Raw genomic sequence first — 27,556 nt, forward strand, 5'->3', positions numbered from 1 at the left:
TACTCGAAATCATAACCATGGTCTTTATGGAGGACATATTTTTTTCGTGTGATATCGAACGATTCCCGCTGGATTTACCAATAAAGAATTGAAAGCCGGAGTTGTGGGAGAAAGCCACAACTCCGGAAGTTAAATAAAGCCTTCTCCATAGTTAGCAAAACGTTATCGTTCTGCTAACTATGGAGAAGGCTTTTACCGAAATAATTAAAGTAGCTTTATTTAACCGAATATATTTATTTTACGTTTCCGCGAATTCGACTCAATCTTGGTTGGATTCATTTTGGTAATAATTACTTCTTATTAAAAGCGTGGCGTGGTGATGGCAGATCAGAATACAGTTCTCACCACCCCTCCTCTCCCAGCGGTTGTCGTACGAGGCGACTAAGGGAATATAACAGTGTATACATTGACGGCCGATTGGCGCAGTGGGCAGCGAACCTGCTCTCTGAGTCCAAGGCTGTAGGTTCGATTCCCACAACTGGAAAATGTGTGTGTGATGAACCTGAATGTTATTTAGCGTCTGGGTGTTTATATGTATATTATAAGTATTTATGTATATTATTCTTAAAATGTTCATCAGTTATCTTAGTACCCATAACACAAGCTACGCTTACTTTTGGACTAGATTGAGGTGTGTACTGTCGTAGTATATTTATTTATTATTATTATTTGGAAGTGTTTGTATTTCTCAGCTCTTGGCTGGTTTTAACTGCATTTACGGGCCTTAACCAAGTAAATGCAGTGGTGTGTTTTTATGTTAAACCTATGCTTTCGTCAACCTGCAAAAACTTTCTTACATGTATTTAAAATGGCAGCTTTTTGCAAACCGATGTAGAGAGATTCTTCCAGACCTATTATTTTTAAGCTATGTAGAAGATTATTGGGAATAACCCCTGTAGTAGAGGTAACAATAGGTACCACATACACTTTGGCTTGCTTGACGTGACGTCTATGAAAAAGGCCTTTAGTCCAGCTGTGTATATGGTAATGATGAAGAATATAATAAAAGATTCACCATAGCGTATAAAATACACATTTATTAAATCAAAAATAAACAGTTCATAAGTACAGTGGTTTTTAACACTATATACTTGAGCATTGATATAAAATATAAAAAAATATAAAATTTTGGTAAGTACTGTAAAATCTATAAAATAATTAAGACATTTATGAATTTTCGTTATACAACGTGTAACAGAATTACGAAATAATATTGAAAGATGCATAAGTATATTTCATAAGGAATCGCCCTGTAAAATATTAAATCAAAAGAAGTATATTTAATTTTCCATACAAAGTATTTCAAATCATTTTAAGTATTCACTTATGACAACCCTGTTGAAGATAAAAGACCAACACAGGCATAGTACCTACGCTACGCATCGCGTTCCTAATAAAGTGATAAGAGACACTTGATTTTAATTTTGTATGTGATGTTAGGGCTGTATCTGATTTCTTTCAATAAAAACTTTGGCAGTAGTTCACTCAAAATCTATTAGGTTATCGGTTTCAGAGATAAGTCTCAGAGACAGTACATAATGTACCTCTAAAGCCTGTGAAGTATTATTTCGGTTTTCTTTTACACATTGTATACATTTTTAATATGAGAAAAAATTGTAAATGCAAACAAAATGCTTTTCAAGCTTCACGATATCGAATGTTATAAATAAAATTAATTTACGCTCATATTAGAGATTCACGGCTCATAAAGTTTTATTTTAGTTATTAATTAGGTAAATAAATATATTTAGGTAAATAATTAATGTTTATCTACTTATCCTAATAATAAAGCTGTATAGTTTGTTTGTTGTGTACCGCGCTAATCTCAGGAACTATTTATGACTCGATTTGAAAAAAATCACTTTTGAAAGACCAAGTTGAGAAAGGTCGTCACGCTACGACTCTTCGGAGCATAGCACGGACGTGCAACGCGACGCAGTGGGTCAGGGTAAATTGTGTAAAACAGTAGATAAAAGTTTGTATGAGAAAATTTACTCAACAGAAGTCGCATACGGACATCCCCTAGTTCATACATAGTATAGTTATTTATTATCTAAGTACTGGCAGACATTGACTATATTATAATAATATCAAAAATACATATATAATTGTTACGACTATAGTTTAAAACATACTTAAGTATCGCTTATTAAGGTGGTATTATTTTTTTTTTTTCGAGAATTAATTGAGCCCCCAGCACGGTTAGCGTGGGCAGGAGACAATTATCTCCCCGGGAAAGGATAAAATAGTTGGAAAATCCAAAAGTGCACGCCGGTGATTATTTGTAAATTTGTTAAAGTATATGTCTATATATATATACGAGTAAAAGAGAAAGTGTGTGGGTATGTTCCGTATAGGCTCCGAGACGGCTGGACCGATTTCAATGAAACTTTCAGGGAATCTCCGGATTGACCTGGCGAGTAATCCTGTAAAGTTTGGTGACGATCGGAGCACTCCTATTTTTGAACTGTCAAATACAGCTTTTATTTACTATGATGATATTCTATTGTTGGGTGTACATGGTTGTAAATAATGACCTTAGAATAGAAAAGAATGAATACGGAGAGAAATAAATGATTTAATATATTATGAGACTTAAATTAAAAATTTAATGATGTAAGTTTATAGTTTAAATAAAATAAAGAAAATCTAGCCCGGCGAAGCGGACTGGGTAAGCTAGTATGATATAAATTTGTAGATACAAACGTTTTCATATATAGATATACCACATTACTAAAAAAAACAGTCGATATTTAATTGCACGACTCATGATGCGAAGCATCAGAGAGTGCTTTACGATCGAAAAATTTTTTTCGCCTCATTTCGGCGGCTATTTTTATTATTATAGCCTTGTTAGTTCACGGAATCAAGATATTTTGCATACTATTGTCGAGATAATTTAATGGAGATTAATTCCATACTTCTAAAAAATTGATTTACTGCAGAATTGGAAAAAAACACCAAAATAGGTCAAAAAAATTTCCTGTCCGTCATGTGTAAAACCCGAAAACACTCTAACTTGTGAAAAAATCCATCTTATCGATAATTTTTTTTTTTTAAATTCTAATCGACGATTGTAGGTCACTGAATGCGAATGATTAATTAATTCAGTATAGTTTAATTGCAATTAATAAAAAACGAAAACTGCAAGACTGTATATCTATATTTATCCATGTAAAATTAACATGGATGGTGATATATCTATATCTATAGATATTATGTACATTTTATTCCACCAGCGGCGCCTGTGCATCACTTTCCTAGTTAAAAAAAGTTGTTTTAAAATTATTATTTTTTTTTTTCAATATTTGATAATTAAATGAGCATTGAGTCGTGCACTTTAGGATTTTCCAAATTTTTATTACATAATAATTAAACTACATCTAATTATACCGTGAAAAGTTATAGGTTTCTATTTCGCTCGTTATCGTGACCACAAGATACGGGATCCGCACATACAGACACACGGACGCCCAAGACAAAACTTTTTTAAACAATTTTTTAATTAGTCTAAATAATAAAAAGGATTTAAAAATATCATGAGTGTTAAAAATAGTGTTTTTTTCTCAACATTTGTCTATTTATATTCACTTATAAAAGCAATAAAGAATAAAAAAGTGACATTTTAAGTTGGAGAATCACTAGTGTGCGTAAACTGACAGTAATACCCACCTCAACGCTTCGCTCATGAGGCGTGCAAATGTATTTTCTCCCACAGCTTTATCAACTCTCAGAGCATTGGCGCACAAGTGGAAATAATATCAAAATCCCTACTAATATTATAAATGTAAGTTTGTTTGTTACGCTTTCACGCAAAAACTAATTAACCGATCCTCATTAAACTTTGTACACATATTCTTGGAAGTGTTAGAAGTAATATAGGATACTTTTTATCTCGACATTAAGCTCGGTTCCTTTGGGAGAGGGCATAAGTGTTTGACGCTTTTACAACTTTACTGCGACAAATTATAACCGATTTAAATAATTATTTTTGTACTATAGAGGTTAGAATTGCCCAAACTGTGGTTGGAGATAGAGGACACAACTCCTCCGCAGACAGCAGCAAACCCCTCATTTAAGACTTAGCGATACTGAATATTTTAAATTTTATTAGATCTACAACTAAATTTAATGCCAGATCAAGAAACAAAATCAAACGCAGACGAAGTCGCGGGCAATATATATATATATATATATATATATATGTGTTTAATAATAAACGGGGGTAAACTTCTCGTATTCCTTGTTAACGTGCTTTAGCAGGTGGACTTGTTAATTATATCCCCTGTCAGGGGATGTAAACGGGGGATCGGGGGATATAATTTTGGTCCTTTGCCTGTACTAGCCGGAGTACGTGATACAAAGAGCCGCCCTGTATCCAACCGGAGGCGTAGGTGTTAAGCCTCAGGTGCCGTAATTACACCGGAAACCATGCCCTTCAAACCGGTACACAGTAATGCAACATCGCTGGTTGCCGGTAGAAATAAATATGGCGGAAGTGCTTTCCCGGAAGAGCTCCGTCACAAAAACCTCTAATACTAAAAGCCTAGGTATACAAAATAGAATTTTAGCTTAGCTACGAGTATGAGTATATTATCTGTACTATAATTATTAGTAAGCTGCAATTCGATTAATCTCGACAGGTGGGCCTTCGTATGAACATGAGCAAGACGAAAATTATGTCTAACGCTCATGTTCCGCTCCACCCAATTACTGTTGGGAGCTCTGCACTCGAAATTGTTGACGAGTATATATACCTAGGACACACGATCCAGTTAGGTAGGTCCAATTTCGAGAAAGAGGTAAACCGCCGAATCCAACTCGGATGGGCAGCGTTCGGGAAACTTCGTGACATCTTCTCGTCCAAAATCCCTCAGTGCCTGAAGACTAAAGTCTTCGAACAGTGCGTGTTGTCAGTGATGACTTACGGATCAGAGACATGGTCGCTAACTATGGGCCTCATAAGAAGGCTCAGAGTCACTCAGCGGGCGATGGAGAGAGCTATGTTAGGAGTGTCTCTACGTGATCAAATCAGAAATGAGGAGATCCGTAGAAGAACTAGAGTTACCGACATAGCTCAGCGAGTTGCGAAGCTGAAGTGGCAATGGGCGGGGCACATAGCTCGGAGAACCGATGGACGTTGGGGTCTTAAGGTGCTGGAATGGCGACCCCGCACCGGTAAACGCAGCGTAGGTCGGCCCCAAACGAGGTGGACAGATGACATCAGGAGAGTAGCTGGGAGCCGTTGGAGGCAAGCGGCCCAGGACCGTGCATTGTGGAACTCCCTACAAAAGACCTATGTCCAGCAGTGGACGTCAATTGGTTGAGATGATGATGATGATGAATTCGATTAATTATATTAAAATGTAGGGTAGGCAGTTCTTTAACGCTTGTATGCACGCCACTTTTTATGATAAACTTAAGCAAAAGTAACTGTGAAGTATAAAAAAAAAAAATCCTACGACAGTACACACATCGCCATCTAGCCCCAAAGTAAGCGTAGCTTGTGTTATGGGTACTAAGATAACTGATGAATATTTTTATGAATGATATACATAAATACTTAGAATATATTTTTCAGTGTCTGGGTGTTTATCTGTATATTATAAGTATTTATGTACATTATTTCTAAAATATTCATCAGTCATCTTAGTACCCATAACACAAGCTACGCTTACTTTGAGACTAGATAGCAATTTTATATTCTATTTAATATTTAAAAATTATAAAAATAATCAGTGGCGTGCACAGGGTTTCTTACCAGGATATGCATAAGGCAGGAAAATTGCATAAAACGACAAAAATCCTCCTATACGACCTATATTTAAATTTTTGGGTAAGCAGTGCTTTTGTGCATGTATGAAGTGCACGCCACTGAAAATATTAAATATATAGTACGCTAGGTCTTAAACTGCAACTTGGTCATTTTTGTCAGTCTCGTTCTTAAGCGGTTTCTCCTCATGGTTTTCGCCGTCGTTCTGCGGCACGTTGTTCCAGGGCTGTTGTTCGCCGGAACCGAATATTGTATACACAACTATCTCGATGACGTACAGACCGATTGTGACGAAGAAGATCACCCGCCACGCCGATATCGTTTGCTGTGAACACGAATAAGAAATTAGAATAATAAAACGGTTGTTAAAAGATTCAAATGAATAAAAATCAGTCAAACAATGATTTATGCACGTATCCGGCTCGAAGGACCAAAATGATCTACCTAGAGACCTAGCTTGTTATTTTACATTACGCTTTAAGAACATTACGTATTGAGGTGTTTTAATTTTATATATATATCGGCGCAACGACATATGAAGTTGCTAAATTGATTACCCTAAAAACTAAATTGATTAAAGATAAATTGTAATTGTTATTCTCATAATTAAAGATCATTAGCTAATTGATGTACACCACCTGTAAACAATAGATTGCTTATCACCCCACCTGGGTGTTCTTTATAAATACAGAGTGTTCAGTGTCTTGCGGATCATTCTGGCACGAGTAGCCAAACCGAGCAGAGCTCTATATTGTTGTGATAACTTTATTTAAGTGAAATAAACAATTATTTGGAAAAACTTATTTTTATTGCTGACGTCATTGTTTTTAAAAATAATATCGCGTCAGAGGCGCCGTCATATATATTTTTTTAATATAAATTACTTAAAGATACTGAAATGGTTTCTTTCTCGCTACTTACATTGCCATGGGTCAGGACGCCTACGAATATGGGTACAACGATCCCGGGAATTGTTGCCACTGTATTTGTCATGGCCATGAGGGTACCTGGAAACAATCAACAAACACTTACCATCAGGCAGGTATGCAGATGATATCCATTAAAGAAAATCTGCAGTACAAATTAAAAAAAAACTTAAGAATAGGCATTATAAGAGTTATAAAAAGTCTATCCTCAAGTATTCATAACTCGTACGGGAGAGTTTCTTCATTTAATATCATCTGTATACCCTGTGAGTATATTAATTATCTGTACTATAATTATTAAAATGCTGCAGTGCGATTAATTATATTAAAATTTAGGGTAGGCAGTGCTTTTACGCTTGTATGCACGCCACTGTTTATGATAAACTTAAGCAAAAGTAACTGTGAAATATAAAACAATAAATAAAATAAATAAATATCCTCCGACAATACACACATCGCCATCCAGCCCCAAAGTACGCGTAGCTCGTGTTATACACTCTACGCACGCTACTGCCATCAGGTGAGATCGCAGTCAATTGTCTATACTATTTCAAAGTTTGTATTAAAAGTCAGCTTATAGAAAAGTCCTATTGTAGTATAAAGGACTACGTAATCGATAAAAAAGCTTGGGTGGAAACTTTTAACAGGTTGCTCTTCTAATCATTTTAAATGACAATGAGAGAGTTACACGGTAGAGAGATGATGGCGATAACCATATTCGTAAACTTACTACTAAAGCTACGAGGTTTTCAAACGCGTCCTGGTCTAAGAAGAAGCCCACAACAAACTAAGCCGGGTGTTTTTTTTTTGTTATAACCATCTCACATTGTCATTTAAAATTATTAGAAGAGCAATAATTCACACCCAAGCTTTTTTATCGATTACGTAGTCCTTTATACTATAATAGGACTTTTCTATAAGCTTATGTTTAATACAAAATTTTGAACTTTTTAAGAGACATCTCCAAGATGTCAATGGTTAGTTTATTGTAGAATTGTATGCAATTTCCTTCAAACGAATTATGAATGATGACGATCAGTCGCGTGCATAGAGGGTATGCACAGGGTATGCAGATGATATAAAATGAAGAAAATCTCCAGTACGAGTTACAAATACGGGTAAGTTTTTTATAACTTTTACAATGCCTATCCTCAAGTTTTTTATAACTCGTACTGGAGATTTTCTTCATTAAAAATCATCTGCATACCCTGTGCATACCCTCTATGCACGCCGCTGATAATGATGTTATAGTTTTATAAATTAAAAATGCATATAAAAATTTTCGGAACCGACAGGATTTGAACCTGCGACTCTCGCAATCGTGGCTGAGCGCTTTCTCCAATTAAGCTACGGCTCTCCTACGTGGATGCCGAAATTAGTATATGCCTTTCACATCAGTTTTATAGTGACTGTAGCGTCATCTAGTAGGAAACGTTGCAGTTTCGATCTACTTTTTCAAAGGTCCATATTACAATGAGACACGTTTGAAACAAGAGATGACCCATTGCTTTTTTATAATTTTTATTAGTGTTTTTACCATTTAGTGTTTATCCAAGTCTAGATAAAAACACAAATAAAAATTATAAAGATGTTATAGTTACCGGCGAAGTTGGGCGCGATGTCGATGTGGTTGGACAGAAAGCCACAGAACATCCCCCCGATGGCGGTGACGCCTAGCGCCGTGAGAGCCACGGCCAGCCCGCGATTGCAGCCCACGTAGCACAGACCGAGCAGACAAACAGCCGGCACCGCAGACGCTGTACCACACCACAGAAGTTTATTACTTATTTATAATCTGCATTTGCACAATACAAGTTAGGGGGCGCCCATTCAAAATTCATTTATTTCAAGTAGGCCTAATATAAGCACTTTTGAAAGGTCAAGTCTGTCTGTGTGTAGTGACTCTACCACCGGTTCGGAAGGCAGATTCTACCGAGAAGAAGCCGGCAAGAAATTCGGATGGATGGATGGATGGATGGATGGATGGATGGATTTATGGATTGGATGGATGGATGTATGGATTGATAGATGGATGGATTTATGGATTGGATGGATGGATGAGCGTAACAACGCTTTAACGCCACAACCAATGAACCAACGAAAGATCTGGTAGGTGGCGCTGCAATTAGTTTCTTGATTTTTTTTTTAAGATATTAAAACCGATCATAACTGATTCGATGCAGACGAAGTTGTGTGGGTCAGCTAGTACTATAAACTTACCAAACAGCGTGCCGACCTTCCTAGCAGTGGTGGTGGTGATGTAGGACTTGCCGCGCAGCCAGTCCAAGCTCTTGCTGAGCGCTAGGCTGAAGAACCACAGCGAGAGAAACGGCAGCGCCGTGGCCACGGCATTCTGCAGATTACACAGTTTTTGACGTGACAATGTCTTATAATTCGATGGAGCCGGCTGCACGCACGAAAAAACATGACTCATGCGGCGTTATCTCGCTCTGAGGCGTTCCATTTAAGGCTTGAAGTGCAAGCGGTACGGCTTTCGTCGTAATCGACGAAGGATCTTTTAGTGTATGCCACTCACATCTGGACCATTGGCAAACGTGGTGAAGCGCTAGCCGTTTCCCTTGACGTATCAAAGGCTTTTGACCGGGTCTGGCATGAAGGCCTTTTAAGCCCAGCTACGGGATACCCACTAGTCTCATCAACTGGATATCAGATTTCCTGAGTGGACGACCTTTTCGAGTTGTCTTAGATGGCTGCTCGTCAGATCAAATAGTGGCGCTGAAATTTTAGGACATAGAGAGGCTTTGGTAGAACGCATTAATTTGACCTTAAATGAGGTGTCAGATTGGGGAGACGCCAATCTGGTCAAATTTAATGCTACCAAAACGAAAGCGTAAATTAAATTTAAATTTTTAAATTTACTGACTATCTGGCTATTATCTACTGACTTTCCGAGGTCTATCTTTATCTATTGCCGTCAGTGTAGAGATTTATCGCTTACCATCAGGTGTGATTGTGGTCAAGCGCTCGTCTATAAACATAAAAAAAGCAAGAGCGCGGAACGAGCGACTCGACGAATCGGCTTCCGCGTTCGGCAGCGTTCGACATCCCTACAAGTTAGTCATTGACTGCAATCTCATTGATGATGCAGTCTAAGAATGTAGCGGGCTAACCTGTTAGGGAGTATGGCAGTCATACCCCTAATCAGTTTCTACGCGACATCGCACCGGAACACTAAATCGCTTAGCCGCATGTCTTTGTCGCACCAGAGAGCATTCAGAATAAACTTATGCATCCTTCAATTTATTTCGTAATTCAGTTACACGTAGTATATGTAGATATGTTCTCAACTATGTACTTGAGTTAAAACTCAAATTTGCCTACAACTCTTTAGCTCGGGCTTTTGACTAAAAAGTTTATCAAACAAAAGTACTGGATTTGCGACTGTAACACTAGTGGCATTAGGTCCATTTTCCTTTGACGATACAGCGTTTAACACTCGAAAACGACTCTTCGCTTGCGAGCGAGCAAATTCAGTACTAAGGCTACATGAACTCGTGGTTGGTTGCGATCGTGCCTCTTACCTCCGACATGTTGAACTTGAGCACCTGCTTCATATAAAAAGGCAGCTCTATGAGCAGCATGTACCAGCCCCAGTTGGAGCACGCGTGCGCGACCAGGATGGCCAGGAACGGACCTGAAGTCAGCACAGCTTTCCATGGCACCGGCAGTTTCTGACACAAAAACATGTACTGACACAACTCCAATGTAATACTAAGTAACTAGAGGACAGACAAGAAAAAGACTAATGGGTCTGCCTGGTAGACTATCGCCTGAACCCTTCTTATTGCGGGAGTAGACGTGCCCTGTAGTGGGCACGATAAAGATGAGATAAAGATAAATGGGCCAGATTTGTGAACTTTGGCCTAAACCCTTCTCATTGTAGGAGGAGACGTGCCCAGTAGTTGGCACGATAAAGATAATATAGATTTATGGGTCAGCCTGGTAGACTATGGCCTAAACCCTTCTCATTGTGGGAGGAGACGTGCCCTGTAGTGGGCACGTTAAAGATAAGATATGCATAAGTGGGCCAGATTTGTGAACTATGGCCTAAACCCTTCTCACTGTGTGAGGAGACGTGCCCTGTAGTGGGCACGATAAAGATGAGATAAAGATAAATGGGCCAGCAATTTTTACGTGCCCTGCGTGGGCACGATAAAGATAAGATATACATAAATGGGCCAGCGTTTTGGATTATGGCCTAAACCCTTCTCATTGAGGCGGGAGACGTGCGCTGTCGTGGGCACAATAAAGATGAGATAACCAGCCTGGTAGACTATGACCTAAACCCTTTTCACTGTAGGAGGAGACGTGCCCTGTAGTGGGCCGGTTGTGCGATGAGGATGAGATGAAGATTAATTATTATTCCTACCTTATGTTCATGATCGTCGGCCTTCCCCCCCAGGGAAGTGACGATCAGTTCCCGCTCCTCCTTGCTGATGAGCGGCTGCTGTTGGGGGGAGTCCTGTACCAGCCACACCCACAGCACGCACCACAGACACGACAGGCCACCCATAACGTAGAACACGCTCTCCCATCCTGAACACATGGAGATTCACCGTCAACCCATTACCGGTAACTACTAACGATAGGCCAGACGCTAGACGACAATTATGCCTGTTAGAAAGCAATGCGGTCTAGATTGCAGCAAGCTTGCCTAGAAAAAGCCCATTCACTCTTATTGGATAGAAGCAGGCGTTACTTTGCGGAAATCCATGATATATTATACAAATTAAGCTATACTCCGCAAAAAGCAGGAGAAACCGTATGGTATAATTAATAAACTCTTCAAATATTTTCGGCAATGTACCCTCTACGCATGTTTCGCTACGAAACTGGAGCATCCTCAGGAGATGTTGACTTTACAACTAATAATTTTGAATAAAATAATTATTCATTGTAAACAACAATTATTCAAGATGTTGACTTTAAAATGAATAATTGTTAAGACGAATTTGATTATAAATTACACCATACAGATTCTCCTGCTTTTCGCGGAAAATAGCAAATTAAGCTTAATTTTCATACTATTCACTATTGCCTTGAAAGTACTCAAGTTACCGGGAGGCCGTTCCACATTCTAGCGCTACGTAACAGAAACGTGAATTAAAAAACGTTTCGTGCGTGTTGATGGAATATCAACCACATAAGGATGCCTCCTTCATTTGACTTGTCAGGGTTTATTTTATTTATTTATTTATTTATACTCTTTATTTGTACACCACTCAGAAAAACGAGACAAAAAAAAGAATAAACACATGAAGGATGAAACAGGATACAAAAGGCGGCCTTATCGCTAAGTAGCGATCTCTGCCAGGCAACCTTAGGATTAGGAAAACGAAAAAGAAAAACGAATAGGTAGGGTACACAATTTAGTTCATACATACAAAAATCTACATACTAATACATAAACAGCATACAGACCAGGGTTGGGCGTATTCCACTACGCTAGCCCATGGAGAGTGCGGATTGGTAGATTTTACAAGCCTTTGAGGACGTTATGAAGAACTATCAGGGATAGAGAACTATCAGATAGGCCTTCCTCATCAAAAATGCTCACACAAAAATAAACAACTCTGGCCTCGAAGACTTTTATACACAATCTGTAATCACCAAAACGAGTAACTAAATTGTCTTCTCAGGCAGCTTTTACCTACAGGTTCAGTTTACACGGTAATGGGTTGATATAATAATGATCATTCCGCAACTTACCAAGGTTGGCTGTCAGTACTCCAGCCATCAGCATAGAAATGACGGTCCCCAGGGAAGTCCCCGCGTATACTAGCGCTGCCATCACACTCCGCTCAGCTGGCGGTGCCCATTTCGATAACAGAACGTGCATTGCCGGAAATGTTACACCCTATTAGAAACAAAGTGTTGTGATGTGACAGCAGTTTACGTAACTCGTGTCCGAAAAGAATTAAACTCCATCTAACTTGTCTTATAATGTAATAGTGGATTGTTCTAGGGGGTAAAGCAATTTCTTACGCTCCGGGGGCTGGGATAAATCACAAGCGAACGACGGATTTTAGAGTAAATCCCCAGTGTAGCGATGGTGTTGCATTTAGAATTCTGAGCGTAGCGAGAGTTTCAGGGCGCGAAGGCAGCTATCGAATGAGTCGAATCTAGTTTTCACACCTTGCGAGGCAATAAAAACAAGTCTTGGAAGGATTTTTTTTTACAATCTTTAATGACAAGGTTGCTTGGAAGCATCCGGCTCCGCTTTCATCTCTCACAAGATAGAAAAATGAATGTTAAAATATAAAATGTAAATTTTTGATGTTGGAAAAGAGCAACTGCTGAGTTTCTTGCCGGCTTCTTCTCGGTAGAATCTGCCTTCCGAACCGGTGGTAGAGTCACTACACACGGACAGACTTGACGTTTCAAAAGTGCTTGTATTAGGCCTACTTGAAATAAATGAATTTTGAATTTTGAATTTTTTGAATCTACCGCGTACCTGACCGTACCACATTTTTTCATATGCCTTTGGTAACCTGGAAGAGATCGCGATAAGGCCGCCAAATTGTACCTTCTACCTCTATTGTATCTGTATCTCTATGAATTTGCAATGAAAAAAATCATTCAATCTATATTCTATGGTTCGAGTTTCATAGGCTCTGATGAGTGACAGGGACGCTATACACGCTTGAGTGAGATAGCAATATTAGAATGAACAGATTTTATTCTGATACGCCGTGCGCGATGTTCCTTATTCAAATCATAAAAGCCCCTAGGGACTCCAGTACAACGTTACTTACCCGCTAAAACTATAGGATGTATCGACGTAAGTTCTTGAAATTTCGATACTAGGCTATGGTATAAGGCATTGTCGAGATAGTAATAATATTTTCATTACATTTTAGTGTAAAGTATGTTTTAAAAATAAACTAGTAAAACAACGAAACGAATAAATAATAACAAACTCGAGTCAAATGAGATATTCTTTAAATATAGGTGTGTTTTAATTTTCCTTTCAAAGTAGGAAATAAACTGTAGGTACACTAAAGATAACAAAAATATAACGGTTTACATTATAAGACAAGACTTTAGAACAACATAGGATAAGCCAGCAATTGTAAGGTTTTTTTCTAGAATTAAAACGCTGTTACGGTAGAGTAAAATGGAACTTATCTCCCTAGTTTTAAAGCTCAAATTTGTTACAGAGTTATAGGATAGGGTCTCGATCGTCGATTAGGAACGTAGAATACAAGGGATTTTTTTACCAGAGGCGTGGTTTAACCTCCGTAAACCTCTGTAAATCCTTCTACAATATTCATAAAACAACTTACCCCTCCAATCCCTTCTCCAATTCTCATAATAATCACGGCGACATAATGAGCTTTGGCCATCACTGGTGTAAAAAGCGTGCACACAACGTTGATTGACACGCTGAAGAACATAACCCATTTTGCAGAGAACAACTCTGATATGCGGGCACCTTAAAAATCATTTGATTTTATGAAGCTGGCTTAATTTGCGGAATTGTATGATATACAATGAACATAAAGCTTAACAATAAAAAATAATTTTTTTTTATAAATTTTTAATAGTTTTTTTATTTATTTTTAAGCATTGTTTATAATTTAAAAAAAAAAAAGAAAAATAATAAATGATAGTAGTAAAGAATAATAAAAAAAAAACGTATGATCTAATTGGGCGTAAGAACGGCCTCATCACTGGAAGTGATCTCTTTCAGGCAACCCCTAAAGGTGAACTGGTACACAGATGTTAAAAAGAAAAACGATATATAAATTTTAAAACATACAATATTTTTACATAAAATGAAATACATCGCTTTATTTGCTATACTCCGCGAAAAGCAGGAGAATCTGTACGATGCAATATATAATTTTCTTAATCTTTGTACTCCACACCAAACATATTTTCGGCAAAGGAACTTCTTTCTGCGCACGTTACGCTCCGACACACAGGAGCATCCTCAGATGTTAACTTTACAATGTATATTTTTTTTTTTTTTCTTGCCTGTGTATGTTTCATTGATGCACTGTCCCTCTTGTTTTCTATTATTACTTTCACCAAGGGTTGTCTGTAAGAGATTGCTTTTGCAATAAGGCCGCCTGTGCACACAACTGTATTTAACTTTTTTATTATTATTTTCTTTAAATTGTTTTTAATTTTACTTATTTTTTTTTGTTTTCTTGTGTGTGTTTTTGTATTGTTTCTAAGTTTGTGCAATAAAGTATTCTAAATAATAAAAAAAAATGAACGATTCTTAAGTTAACAATCGTTCATTGCTTAAGTCATTATCCTCATCATCGTCAAGCCACTACCGGTCCACTACAGGTCTCATCTCAGTGAGAAGGGTGAGGACTGGCCCAGTGCGTATTGTTGGACTTCTTGAGAACATTCTTCCTTGCGAACATTATGGAGAACTCTCAGTCATGTAGGTTTCCTCAAGATGATTTCCTACCCCGTTCGAGAAATAACTCAAAGTACTTAAAGGGTAAAAAATTCTAAGGCTCCGGGACAGGGGCGTAGGGCAGCCACGACTGCAAATCCACCAACGCAATTAAGGCTTAACAATATGATCAAGTAAAAATAATCGTTTATCTTATCTTACCGGGAATCTGCGAGACGAAATATCCCCAGAAATAACAGCTGAGTATGATTCCCTGTATTTCGGATGACCAGAGAAATGGACCATCTGCCTCCTGGAAAGAAACAGTAAGTAAATATTAGCTATATATCGTACAGTCTCAGTTGACACTAATAACGCAAGTGCCTATCCTTATGATCGTACTCCGACTGGTATTTCCGAGGACGTTTAGACAAATAAAAAACTTTTCAGCTTTATTATTAGTTCATTTACGGATTATTCGACCATCGTAAATATCTTGAATGGAACAGAAATGTGTTCTATAAATAAACAATCACGCAAATCACGCCAGGCTGCGTGAATAACAAATCTGTGCTCGAATTTGCGACAACAGAGTTGTTATTCTCTAATCGAGTTCGTCGTTGCATTCGCCATAAAAACTTTTATTCGTAGATAGTCCCAAACATAATCCATAAAATATTTGTACGCTCTCAATCGTGTAGTTGTTTTCGCATATGCGTAAAACGTAAACAGCACAATCCTAGTTCCGGTTTCCAAAAGCCTATGGATTCATAATTTTTTATTTCCTGAATAACAGACACTTTTCGGAATTTCTGTTTTTGAAAATAACGAATTAGAAAATATCTTGTGTAACCATTAAAGTACCAGTATACATTTTGTTTTATCCGTTTAGCTGCATTGCTTGCCTGAAACTCAAAGTCAAAGTCAAATATTTCTTTATTCAATAGGCACTTATATATGGCACTGTTGATGCGTACATTGCATGACAAATATAACATAGAAGTGAGTTGATGGCGATAACTAAATTCGTCATTCGAAAACTAAAGCTACGAGGGTTCTAAACGCGCCCTGGTCTAAGAAGAAGCCCACAACAAACTAAGCCTTTTGTTTTTTTTACTTGTCACTTAAAACTATTAAAGTAGAAACCTAGTTAGAGCAATAATTTACACCCAAGCATTTTTATCGTTTTATTGTGCGTTTTTCACGTAGTCATTAATATGAATAATAGGACTTTTCTATAAACTCTGAAAAAACATCCATACATCTAAACATCGTTAACAGTCACACTCGTTAATTTAGAGAATAATATTTCTGACCACCATCATTGTGATTGAAAATGATTGTAAAATAATCAAACTCAATAAAAATCACTTCCGAATACATTGACCTGAATGGATCAAATTAAGGCTAACGCCACTATATTAATATAGATGCAAAATGAAAAATAATGATCCAAGCGATAGCAGCTTACGGCTAGAATAGGTAACCTTAAATACACGTCCGCCAGTGGAGTGCATTTCATACATGCACAAAAGCACTGCCTACCCAAACTGTTTTATATAGCTCGTATTGGAGGGGAATTTTTCCATTTTATGCTATATAGCTGCTTTATAGCTGCGTCCGCAATGCCTGTATCAAGACGATGTTATTCTTAGTTAACATTTAGGCCTCCTATTAGGGTCTTTAGGTTTACGTCCGATTTCTTGGCGCACATATTTGGGTCGCTCTAAAAATAGTATTATAAGGTTGAACTGTAGCGTTATTAAGTTACAAAACTCGGTCAAAAAAACAGAGGCCCAAGGGAAAGAAAGTCCTTTACATTGTATAATCTTATCGTTACAATGATGACGGTTAAATTGTCAGTGATTTCCCTAGGGCCATAAGGTATTAATTAGTTACTTTGAACTACTATACCTAGGGAGCTGAAAATATGTTAAAGTAATGAAATGTTTTAATGCTGTTAACTTCATTTTGTGCTAAGCCTTATAGTTTTAATTCCCAAACACAAAATCACAATGCAAATTGAGATTTGGAATCGATCCAAAATTCCATTAAGAATTTTAAATACACACCGAAATCCATTTGAAGTTTATTTGAATGACAACTACCTCTGACAAGTATGAAAGTCGGTATACATATAACGGAATCAGTATATTTTGTCCTACCGTTCCCCCCGATGTCACGCCCTGGGGCTCTTCTCATGGCGAGCTTTTGCATCTCGCCGGTTGCAACCCTTAAAGCTACTATCTTACTACTTCCAAAAAATTAAGTATATTGACGTGACAACGTCTTATAATTCGATGGAGCCGGCTGCACGCATGAAGCAAACATGAAGTATGCGGCGTTACCTCGCTCTGAGGCGTTCCATTCAAGGCTTGAAGTCCAAGCGAGAGCGTGGAACGAGCGACGAAGGGGCACAGTCGGCCTCCGCGTTCGACATCTGTCTCTCTCCTACTTGAGTGAGCGATGCGTCCGCGTGGACAGCTTCTATACAATAATACATTCACATGTTTTCGGCAGGATGAAGTGCAGTGAAAAGTGAATTTGGTGGCAATTGTTTATAGCAACGATAATATCTATCAAACAAATAAAATAAAAATTTTCTTTTTAAAAATGCAACCATTCCAACAGTATTTTTTTACGACGTTGTCACGTTCAACTATCGTCAGTAAGCCGACTTTACAGACAACCAATTTTTTTTTTTGTTGAATTTAGGTATACCTAAGTACTTCTTGTCCATTTATATACGTTCTTAAGTAACGCCTTTTCAAAGAAGACTCCCAGTCCCATGCATACATTACCCTTCACCAATCGATTTTCACTAGGCAGCTCATATAACCTAACTTGTCTATAATATCATTTTGGTTGATTCTTTCCAAAATGTGTGATTTTTTGTGTTTGTATTGTCATATTTTTAATTTTTTGTAACAACTAACAGAAACGAATTCGATTTTTACTAAGCTTATTCCTTACACCTTGAAGAGCGAGTACGTTACATGTTTGTATAGTCTGGAATAGTTACATAGTTAGTTAAAGAATATTTTTAATTGCGAAAGAACTTTTTCCGTGTGATAAATAAATAAATAATAAATAAATATACTACGACAATACACTCATCGCCATCTAGCCCCAAAGTAAGCGTAGCTTGTGTTATGGGTACTCAGATAGCTGATGAATATTTTTTATGAATATAATACATATAAATACTTATAATATGCAGATAAACACCCAGACACTGAAAAACATTCATGTTCATCACACAAACATTTTCCAGCTGTGGGAATCGAACCCATGACCTTGGACTCAGAAAGCAGGTTCGCTGCCCACTGCGCCACTCGGCCGTCATAGATAGATTTGTTTTTGTTTTTCACGAAGCAAAGGATAGACATGTATTATAGTGCCGTGGTAGTTCGGGGGCCAGAGAATAGCGTAGCAATGCACGTCATAATATCGGGCAACAACAAGTATTTGGATATAACCTCCATTGGTCTCCCCGTTTTATTGATACAAATAAACGTACGTTTCAGCAATTTACGATCGTCCCATATCGCTATATAAAGATTTGCGTGTTATTTTGCGCATGCCAGACATTATAATGTAGATATTTAAATGGAAAAGCCCCTGGGAAATGCGAAAAGTATGTTGTTTTTGTGCCGATGTCACGAAAATTATTTTGTAGTCGGAGCTTGTCGGAGGGTACGCAAATCTGTCAGCTTTACGATCGTGTCGAACTATGAGAGCGAGGAAAAAGAGTGCACCACACACACATTCGTGCGTGTTGTGCGTTTTCGCACACATTCGTGCGTATGGTGCGTTTTCGCACGCATTCGTGAGTGTGGTGCGTTTTCGCACACATTCGTGCACTTTAATATAGACGGCCGATTGGCACAGTGGGCAGCGACACTGCTTTCTGAGTCCAAGCCCGTGGGTTCGATTCCCACAACTGAAAAATGTTTGTGTGATGAACAGGTATGTTTTTCAGGGTCCTGGGTGTTTATATTTGTGTATTATAATTTATGTACATTATTCATAAAAATATTCATCAGTCATCTTAGCACCCGTAACACAAGCTGCGCTTACTTTGGGGCTAGATGGCGATGTGTGTAGTGTCGTATTTTTTTTTTTAATATCTCCCGCGTAGTAGGAAAATCTCCCTGCACGGCTATCATGGGCAGGATACAATTTTATCCCCGGAGAAAGAATAACAATTGATCTCCTCCCACAGCTTTATCAACCCTCAGAGCACTGGCGCACAAGTAGAAATAATATCCAAATAATATATGCGTCATAATAAACGGGAGTAAACTTCTCCTGTTCGTGCCCCTCGCTTTAGCAGGTGGACACGTTAATTAAATACCTTGTCAGTGGATATAATCGGGGTATATCATTTTTGTCTCCTGCCCGTGCTAACCCTGCTGGAGATTGACATACGTAGCTGAAATAGGTCAGAGAAACTATGTAAACTGTGTATACTTCCGACATCATTCACATAACCAAACCGGATGCTATGAACAATGAACTCTAAAATAACTCTACTGTAGCCAGTCTACCTAGTAAAGTCGATCGCTTTTTGCAAGATTTGTAACAGTTAAATCAGACGTGTTGTATCTATAACTTACCTTAGCATGCCCAGAGCTTGTTGGAGGTTCGCATTCCACTTCAGCACGCACTGTAACATTATGACTGCCATGGTCAGACTTCTGTTCATTCATCTTAATGGCTGTATGGTTCAGCATGCCCACCAAAGCGACCGATAGGTTAACTTTCAACCCATACACTATCGCCATGCCGATAGAACCCAGCACCGCGAGAATGTAGCGGGCTGAGACGAAACCTGAAAAAAGAAAATTTAAGAAAATATTTGAGTACCTAATAAATAAAATTAAAACATCATATTTTGTATATGCGAGAGAACCGTCTTCTTAAACTGATTAGTAAATTACGAATCCACTACCCTATTGAACTAATATACCTATAAAGCTATCTATCGGGAAAAACACTGCCAAGGTAACAGGTCTTCAAAAATTCTAAATTCATTTATTTCAAGTTTATAAGCACTTTTGAAGCGTCAAGTCAGTCTGTTTGTAGTGACTCTACCACCGGTTCGAAGATTGCTCTTTTTCAACATCATTTTACAGTTTACAATCTATACTTATAATAAAACTGTAACTGGAAGATTTCTGTACATTTAATATATTTTAAAAATTTTGACCGGGGGATGCTTCATTATCGACACTGAGTCCAAAACAGATTTTTATTTAATTTTTGTCTGTCTGTCTGTCTGTCTGTCCGGGCATCACGTGAAAACTACTGAACGGATTTAAATAAAATTTGGTATAGTTTTAGCTTATATACCGGGTCAACATATAGGATATTTTTTATCCCATATAAACAATAAGTTTCCTCCGGGAAATGGGCTGTAATTTTTTATAAATTTCACTTCATAGCTCTGTTAAATTTCGACCGATTTTTATAATTCTTTTTTATTTAAAAATGTATACTATCAAGTGAAACGCGAACTAAATATAATATGTCACATTTTTACTTGATATGTAGTAAACAGATAAAAGGCCTTGCACATCAATGTGGCATAACGTCGCAATCATTATTTTGTGACTCTTCAACCGACAACACCTTATAAATGTCAAAGCGTGAAAAAACACTACATAACTATGCCATGTTTTTAACGTTAGACCGTAGTTACGTCTCTATAAATTGCGATATTATTATTATTATGTAGGCAAGTACCTATTTATTGCGTAATAAGTATATCAATTGATTTCTCACAACAGGAGACAATAAGGAAAAAACATAGTAAACTAATACTTATATATACACTACAACTTATTTACTATTATTATCTTAGAATTACTACGCAATTACGTGGTTAAGGTACCTAATATATTCACTTAGCTGTAATATAAATACATGGTATGTGTAAAATTTCTCTGTTGGAACATATTCAGGCAGTTGGGCACTTTCATTAAAATCATGAGCATTTTGGCTGTATATTTTGCAAAGAGGTTATAAATTGGATCCATGAAGTCTGTCGATTAAGTCTTATATCCACCTGAACGGGCGAAATCCCAAAAAACAGTTTGTTAAACCTCTATTAGCAAGAGGGCGGTCGCCTACTCGTTGGATAGGTACGGTGAAATTGTTGACTAAGACAGCTGTGGTGGAATGCTTCCGACACGCTACCAACCGCTAAAAGTGGAGAAGACTCCCGCGGGAAGCCGTACAATCTCATGATACCTTACGCCATATGAATATATAAATTTTACACCTAAACTTTTTCAAAGAATCTGCAATGAAAATTGACTTTAAAGTATCAATAATTTCTTTAAGTCATCATCATCACGTGTTATCATGCGATGTTGATGAAGATGACTGCACACTACAATGTACGGGTCTTCTCCCACACTGAGAAGGGGTTAAGGCCGTAGTCAGGTTCGGCGTGGCACCAGTGCGGATAGGTGGACTCCATACACCTTTGAGAACATTATGGAGAACTCTCAAACATGTAGGTTCCCTCAAGATGTTTTCCTTCACCGTTCAAAGCAAATGATTAAATTGCACCTCTAACTTTATTTAAACACATGACTTAGAAAAGTTTGAAGTGCGTGCTGGGATTAGAAACTCGTCCCCCCCAATTTGAAGTCGAAGTCCGACCTACTGGGCTATTACCGCTTTTAGTACCCGTTTTCGTAAATTTTTTCTCACATTCAAGGACTTCTGGAAGAAATCTCTTTTGAGATTTAAAGTTGTCGTTGTGCACTTCCTGTTCCATTTCATGTTAAATTTAATTTAATCTTTGGAACTAAATAAAAGGACAAATAAACATCCAGTAATCTATCCTCATGGGCACACATAGGATTTAGATGTATTTACTCTATTTTTTCTAAATTTAAACTCTACGATAAGGGACAGATGTTTAATAGTAGTGACCGGTTTTCGGGGCTATTGAACTTTTGTGGACGTCACACATTCTTGGAATTAAGCAAATAACCATGACACATATTTAGGTAGATTTTACGTTAATGCATATTCTATATATAGATCTCACGCTATGATGAATAATACAAGGAAGAAATTGTGTAAATACCTAAGTCAAATATACAACGTGTAAATAAAACCCGAAATAATATTTCTTATCTGTGAAACCGAAAACCTAATAGTTAAGTAAAGTATAAGGAAATCAGATAGAGCCCTAACATCACATGCAAAATTAACTGTCACTTTATTAGGTACCTACGCGTCGCGTAGCGTAGGTACTATGCGCGTATCGCTCTTCTCATATGTAAACACTTGAATTCGTTTGTAGGGCACAATAAATAAGCTTCTGTTGATTTTATATTTATGCAGGATGATTCCTTATGAAGTATACTCATGCATCCTTCAACGTTATTTCGTAATTCGGTTACACGTTGTATAATTATTGCTTGACCACAGCATATGAATGACATTCATATTAACAACAAATATTGTGAGACGGACATTTTTAATGTCAAAATTGGCACGTTTAGAAAATTTATTTTGACAAAATAAGTACTATAGCTTTAAAGTTTTTATTTTTCATTTTTGTTTTACTTACATTATCATTATTTTTTCTTTTTTTTGTATAATAATTGCTTGCTAGGTACTTACTCCTAAGCAATTGTGGTTAATGTTATCGTGTTATATGTATAACCAAGTTGTGGAAACTTTATTGGTCTATGTGATACAAAAGTACGGCATTACTTTTATGTATAATTATACTGTTTGTTTCCCTTGAAAAGCTAATAAATAAATAAAAATAAATAAAATAGTACTACAAAAGATGAAAGTTTCGAGATTAAACCGTTTTTGAGTTAGAACTCAGGACAAATACCTCTAAAAATTGGTAACCAGGTCAGTGTACCAAATCATCTACCCACTTTTAAGCCCTCCGAATCGTCAAATGATTACCTATTGCAGTAGGTACAGGTAAGTGATGATGCAGTTAAAGCTCGTAGCGGGCTAACCTTGGGTATGGCAGTTATAATAAATCCATACGCCCATCATGCGCCGCTCCGACATTCACGGCGTATCGAAACGAAACTCTAAATCGCTTGCCGGCACCTCACAGTCGCAGGGGGTGGTTACTAGTCACGGCCGAATCTACCCAAAAAATCAGGAGTAGAATAGAGGAGCTTTTTGAAAAAGAACTCATGCCGGTACAATAAATAAATGAATATACTACGGAATACTAATAAAATAAATATAAACATACAGACACTGAAAAACATTCATGTTCATCACACAAACATTTTACAGTTGTGGGAATGGAACCCACGGCCTTGGAGTCAGAAAGATTCCGAGGACCTGGATTCAAATCCTGCGTCGGGCCATAAATTGTCAGGTACTTTTTAGTACCAACCTGCAGTTAGGAAATTGGCGGTGTCAACACCCGTGGCTCGGGCACAATTTTGAGTCCCGGTTATTATCAATCACTTTTGATAATAACAGTCGTTAAACCCACAAACCCATATTAAAGCAGCGTGGTGGTTCTATGTTTTTAAACCGTCTCTCCTGTCCAGCAGTGGAACGTTACTGGGCTGCGGATGATGATAGAGTTTTAACTCTTATGTTTGTGTCAATTAATATAGAGTTTAAACTATGATGTTTCGATTTGACAAATTCAAATTCATTTATTTCAAGTAGGCCTACTTTATAAGCGCTTTTGAATCAAGTATGTTTTTAGTGACTCTACCACCGCGCCGGTTCGGAAAGCAGATTCTACAGAGAAGAGCCGGCAAGAAACTCAGTAGTAACTCTTTTCCAACATCAACACAATATATACTCATTTGTTAGTATTTAAAATTATTACATTAGGTTTGGTCATTGATTATATTAGGGATCATAAACTACAGATATATATTTTTTAAACGAAATACCTATATACAATGTCAGAACAAACCAGTTTTTTTCAAAAAATATATTGTTATTTTCCCATTGTGTGAAAGTGTGTTTGTTTGTTTTTACTTTATGCCGTAACTAAGAAACCAATCGACCTGATTCTTAGCAAAGAGTTACTTGAAATGATGGAGAGTAACATAGGCAACTTTTTATCCAAGAAAACGACCCACGGGATTTGTAAAAACCGTTATAACGCCGACGAAGAACGAAGGCAACTGCTAATTTTGAAATATAGGTACCTACCTAAAAAGCTTAGGTATATTTTTTTCAGAAGTAACACTTAAATAAATCGCTATTTTATCTCTAATGCACATTGCAAATTGAAAGAAAAGAAGAGAGAAAGAAAAATCGACTTTATTTGACAATAAAGTCGATTTTTGTAAGATTGTTAAGATTGTGCAGTTGTGTAAGATTGTTACATTTTAATATCATTAATTTGTTAAATTTAAAATAAAAGCTACAACTACGGGCGTGTTGAATAATTTAACGGGGTCGCTGTTGTGTGCGAAAGCGTTTTCGTGGCACAGTAAGTATATAAGGTAGATTTTTACTGTAATTTATATAAGCTATATATTCACTATTTCGTGGCTTCAGGCTTCAGGCGGTATGTCGGACCACTGCACCGTGGGGTTTTAGCCAGTCGCCATAACCAAGGAGGTATCTATAGTCTACACTTACCTAAGTTGTGGAAAATTCATTGGTGTATATGATATAAAAATACGGCATTACATTTATGCGTAATATAGTGCTACTGTTTGTTTTCCTTGAAAAGCTACTAAATAAATAAAAAAATCTATGAGAATTTCGCAACAGAGAAATAAGAAGGTATTGCTTTAAAAATTAACAACTCCATCCACGAATATTACTAATCTTACATCTTAACACAGCCACAACAAATAATAGCAGTCTAGTATAGGCTGCTATTATCTAGTCGAAAATTAAAAAAAATATATATATTTTTTCTTAGGAATGTTCCTAGTGTTTACTGTACTTTTAAAACGACTCTTTGTAGGTATGTTTCTACTGTTTACTAATTAATAATCACAAATGTGAGCGATATTCCTGTTAAAGAAGTTCCATTTTTCATCTCTGAAGACTACTATTAACAGAGAAATTTGAGGTAAGTATGAAGTGACATTACAAAGACAGAAGTTAACAGTAGATCTAACCCTCCACCGCATAAAACTTATAAAAATAAGGATAATAAAATTTACCATTCATAAATATCAATAATAGAAATACATATTCAAAAAACACTTACGCCCCAAAATATTTCCTTTCGCCGGCACATCCATTTCCACTAATAATTGCGCAAAACTTTAAAAACAATCAATGTTATTAGATAAATTACACTACAATAGTTCAATGCACGCGTCCAATCTTGAGCGTGAACGGAAAATTCTGAATTTAAAATATCTACGGGAACAGTCACTGGCAAAGACTATTCCAGTTAAAACGCACGCAACATTATGAAATCCTTTTTATCGCTTCTCTTATATTTACGCGGTGCAACGTGCCAGCGTGCATGCACCCAAAATCATGCTTACGATTTCAGTCGCCTGTTTGAGCTTTCCCGCTCTTTCAAGGTGACCTTCAGAACTTATCAGGATCAATGAAATTGGGCGGTGAAAATACCTGTTTGTGGTATGAAAAGATTTCTATTAAATGAAACAAACTATTCTAATTTATATGAATTCATACATCAAAATTTCTTTATAAATATTTGAAATAATAATATCGATACTCGGTAGTTATTAACATCATTTACTTTTGTTTGTTTAATTAAGAACGTCCTTTGACTTTTCTTTGTTCATTTTCATATTTTTAGTGGTAACATATAGGTACAATGATCTTAGAGTATACCTAGATCGGTAGTCTGCAGTGCGTTCTGAACAAAGAGGAATCAAAAACTAAGAATAAAAAATCCACTAATTTTAAAACAATAAACTAACAGAGGTTTGCGCTACATACATCTTTTGGTAGCGTTTTTACCTATTAATGTCCCACTCATGGGTACAGGCATTCTGTCTCGTAGAAGAAAGATGATTATAGAGCTTCAAGGAAAGTTGTTGAGTTTTATATTATTTCTCTGTAGTTATTATAACCGGCGATGGTTTGGAACTAGTTTACCAACTCCGGTTTTTAGATTTTTTCTGATACTATTGTTCTAAGTGTTAAAAGTATTACCAGTATACAAACATTTCCCATTATTAGGGTAATTAAACGAAACAGCAATTATATTTTACATAGTGTGTTGTAATATGAACGATATTTAATTTTTTAAAGTTGACCCTTGACTGCAATCTCATCTAGCCACGGTCAAAGCTTCTCACCAGATCAGACCAGAGAAAAGGTAAATTCCCTGATTGCCCCTGCCGGGAATCGAACGGGAAATTCATATTATTTATACATCTTATTAGATGGCTAGTTTCCTTGCAACTCTTAAGAAAAATAACTTAAATTATACTCTTTGCTGTGAAAAATAACTTAAATTATACTCTTTGCCTAAAGGTTATAAAGAAAACGTAGCACAAAACCAGACCCTGAAAATACCGTGTATTAGTATAATTGACTTTGATGAAAATCTCTTTTTAATTTAATATTTTACTAAAATCCACCAGTAAAACTTTGAAAGCCTAGATCTCAGAAACACGACATGACATGAGATGATATATGTATATACAACGTGTAAATTTCGAAAAAATGTTCACGGATGCATAATACTTCATTAAGGAATCACCCTCTAAAATATTTAATCTCTGGTTAGAGCAATAATTTACACCCAAGCATTTTTATAATGGACGTAGTCCTTAGTATTATAATAGGACTTTTCTATAAGCTTACGGTTAACACAAACATTGAACTTTTTCAGAGACATCTCCAAGATATCAACTGGTAGTTTATTGTAAAATTGTATTCCTTTAAATGAATTACTGATTTTATGTAAGTAGTCTTGTATATTGCACTGCAAGTTTATTTTTGCTCCTAATGTTTAAATAATTGCAGTCACATTTTCTCTTAAATTTAGATATATATTGTATTTAACTTATGACAACCCTATTGAAGATACCATACCAACATGCGCATAGTATGTAAGCTACCCAACGCGTACCTAATCAAGTGAGAACGAAGACAGGACATATGATATATTTAACATATAATTTTGCATGTAAAATATGGCAGTGCTTAACTCAAAAACTATTAGCGTTTCGGTTTCACAGATAAGTCTCAAAGACAGTACTAAAACCTTTGAAGTATTATTTCGGTTTTCATTTACAAGTAATATATTTAAATATGTATATCTTCTAAGAATAAGAAATTTATTATCTATCCCGTTGGAATATTGTTAGCAAACAGTGAAAAATGTGCATCTACACAAGACTTGTTACATTTTTTGTCAAATTAAGTTTACATGAAGCTTTGTCAAAGCTATGTGCACTTGTAGTTGACGTGCATATTAGTCCATGTTTTTGTGTTTGTGCTATGTTCAAAAACGTGTAATATGCATGTTGTTAGTGCTCGTAATAAATAAATAAATAAATA

At 36.7% G+C, this 27,556-nt stretch overlaps 1 protein-coding gene across 1 annotated transcript; it reads right to left on the minus strand.

Annotated features, from left to right (window-relative positions):
• Positions 1-5,861: 5,861 nt before the first annotated feature.
• On the minus strand, positions 5,862-25,430 carry LOC120631029 (sialin). Its single transcript, XM_039900422.1, has 11 exons — positions 25,275-25,430; positions 19,696-19,910; positions 15,299-15,389; positions 14,007-14,155; positions 12,430-12,577; positions 11,090-11,256; positions 10,242-10,391; positions 8,920-9,052; positions 8,301-8,456; positions 6,695-6,780; positions 5,862-6,098 (listed from the first exon to the last, which is right to left on the minus strand). The coding sequence occupies exons 1-11, from the start codon at positions 25,306-25,308 to the stop codon at positions 5,907-5,909; spliced, it is 1,521 nt and encodes a 506-aa protein (XP_039756356.1). The 5' UTR covers positions 25,309-25,430; the 3' UTR covers positions 5,862-5,906.
• Positions 25,431-27,556: the final 2,126 nt, after the last annotated feature.

This window comes from Pararge aegeria, chromosome 17 (assembly GCF_905163445.1).
Source record: "Pararge aegeria chromosome 17, ilParAegt1.1, whole genome shotgun sequence".
Classification (NCBI taxonomy): domain Eukaryota; kingdom Metazoa; phylum Arthropoda; class Insecta; order Lepidoptera; family Nymphalidae; genus Pararge; species Pararge aegeria.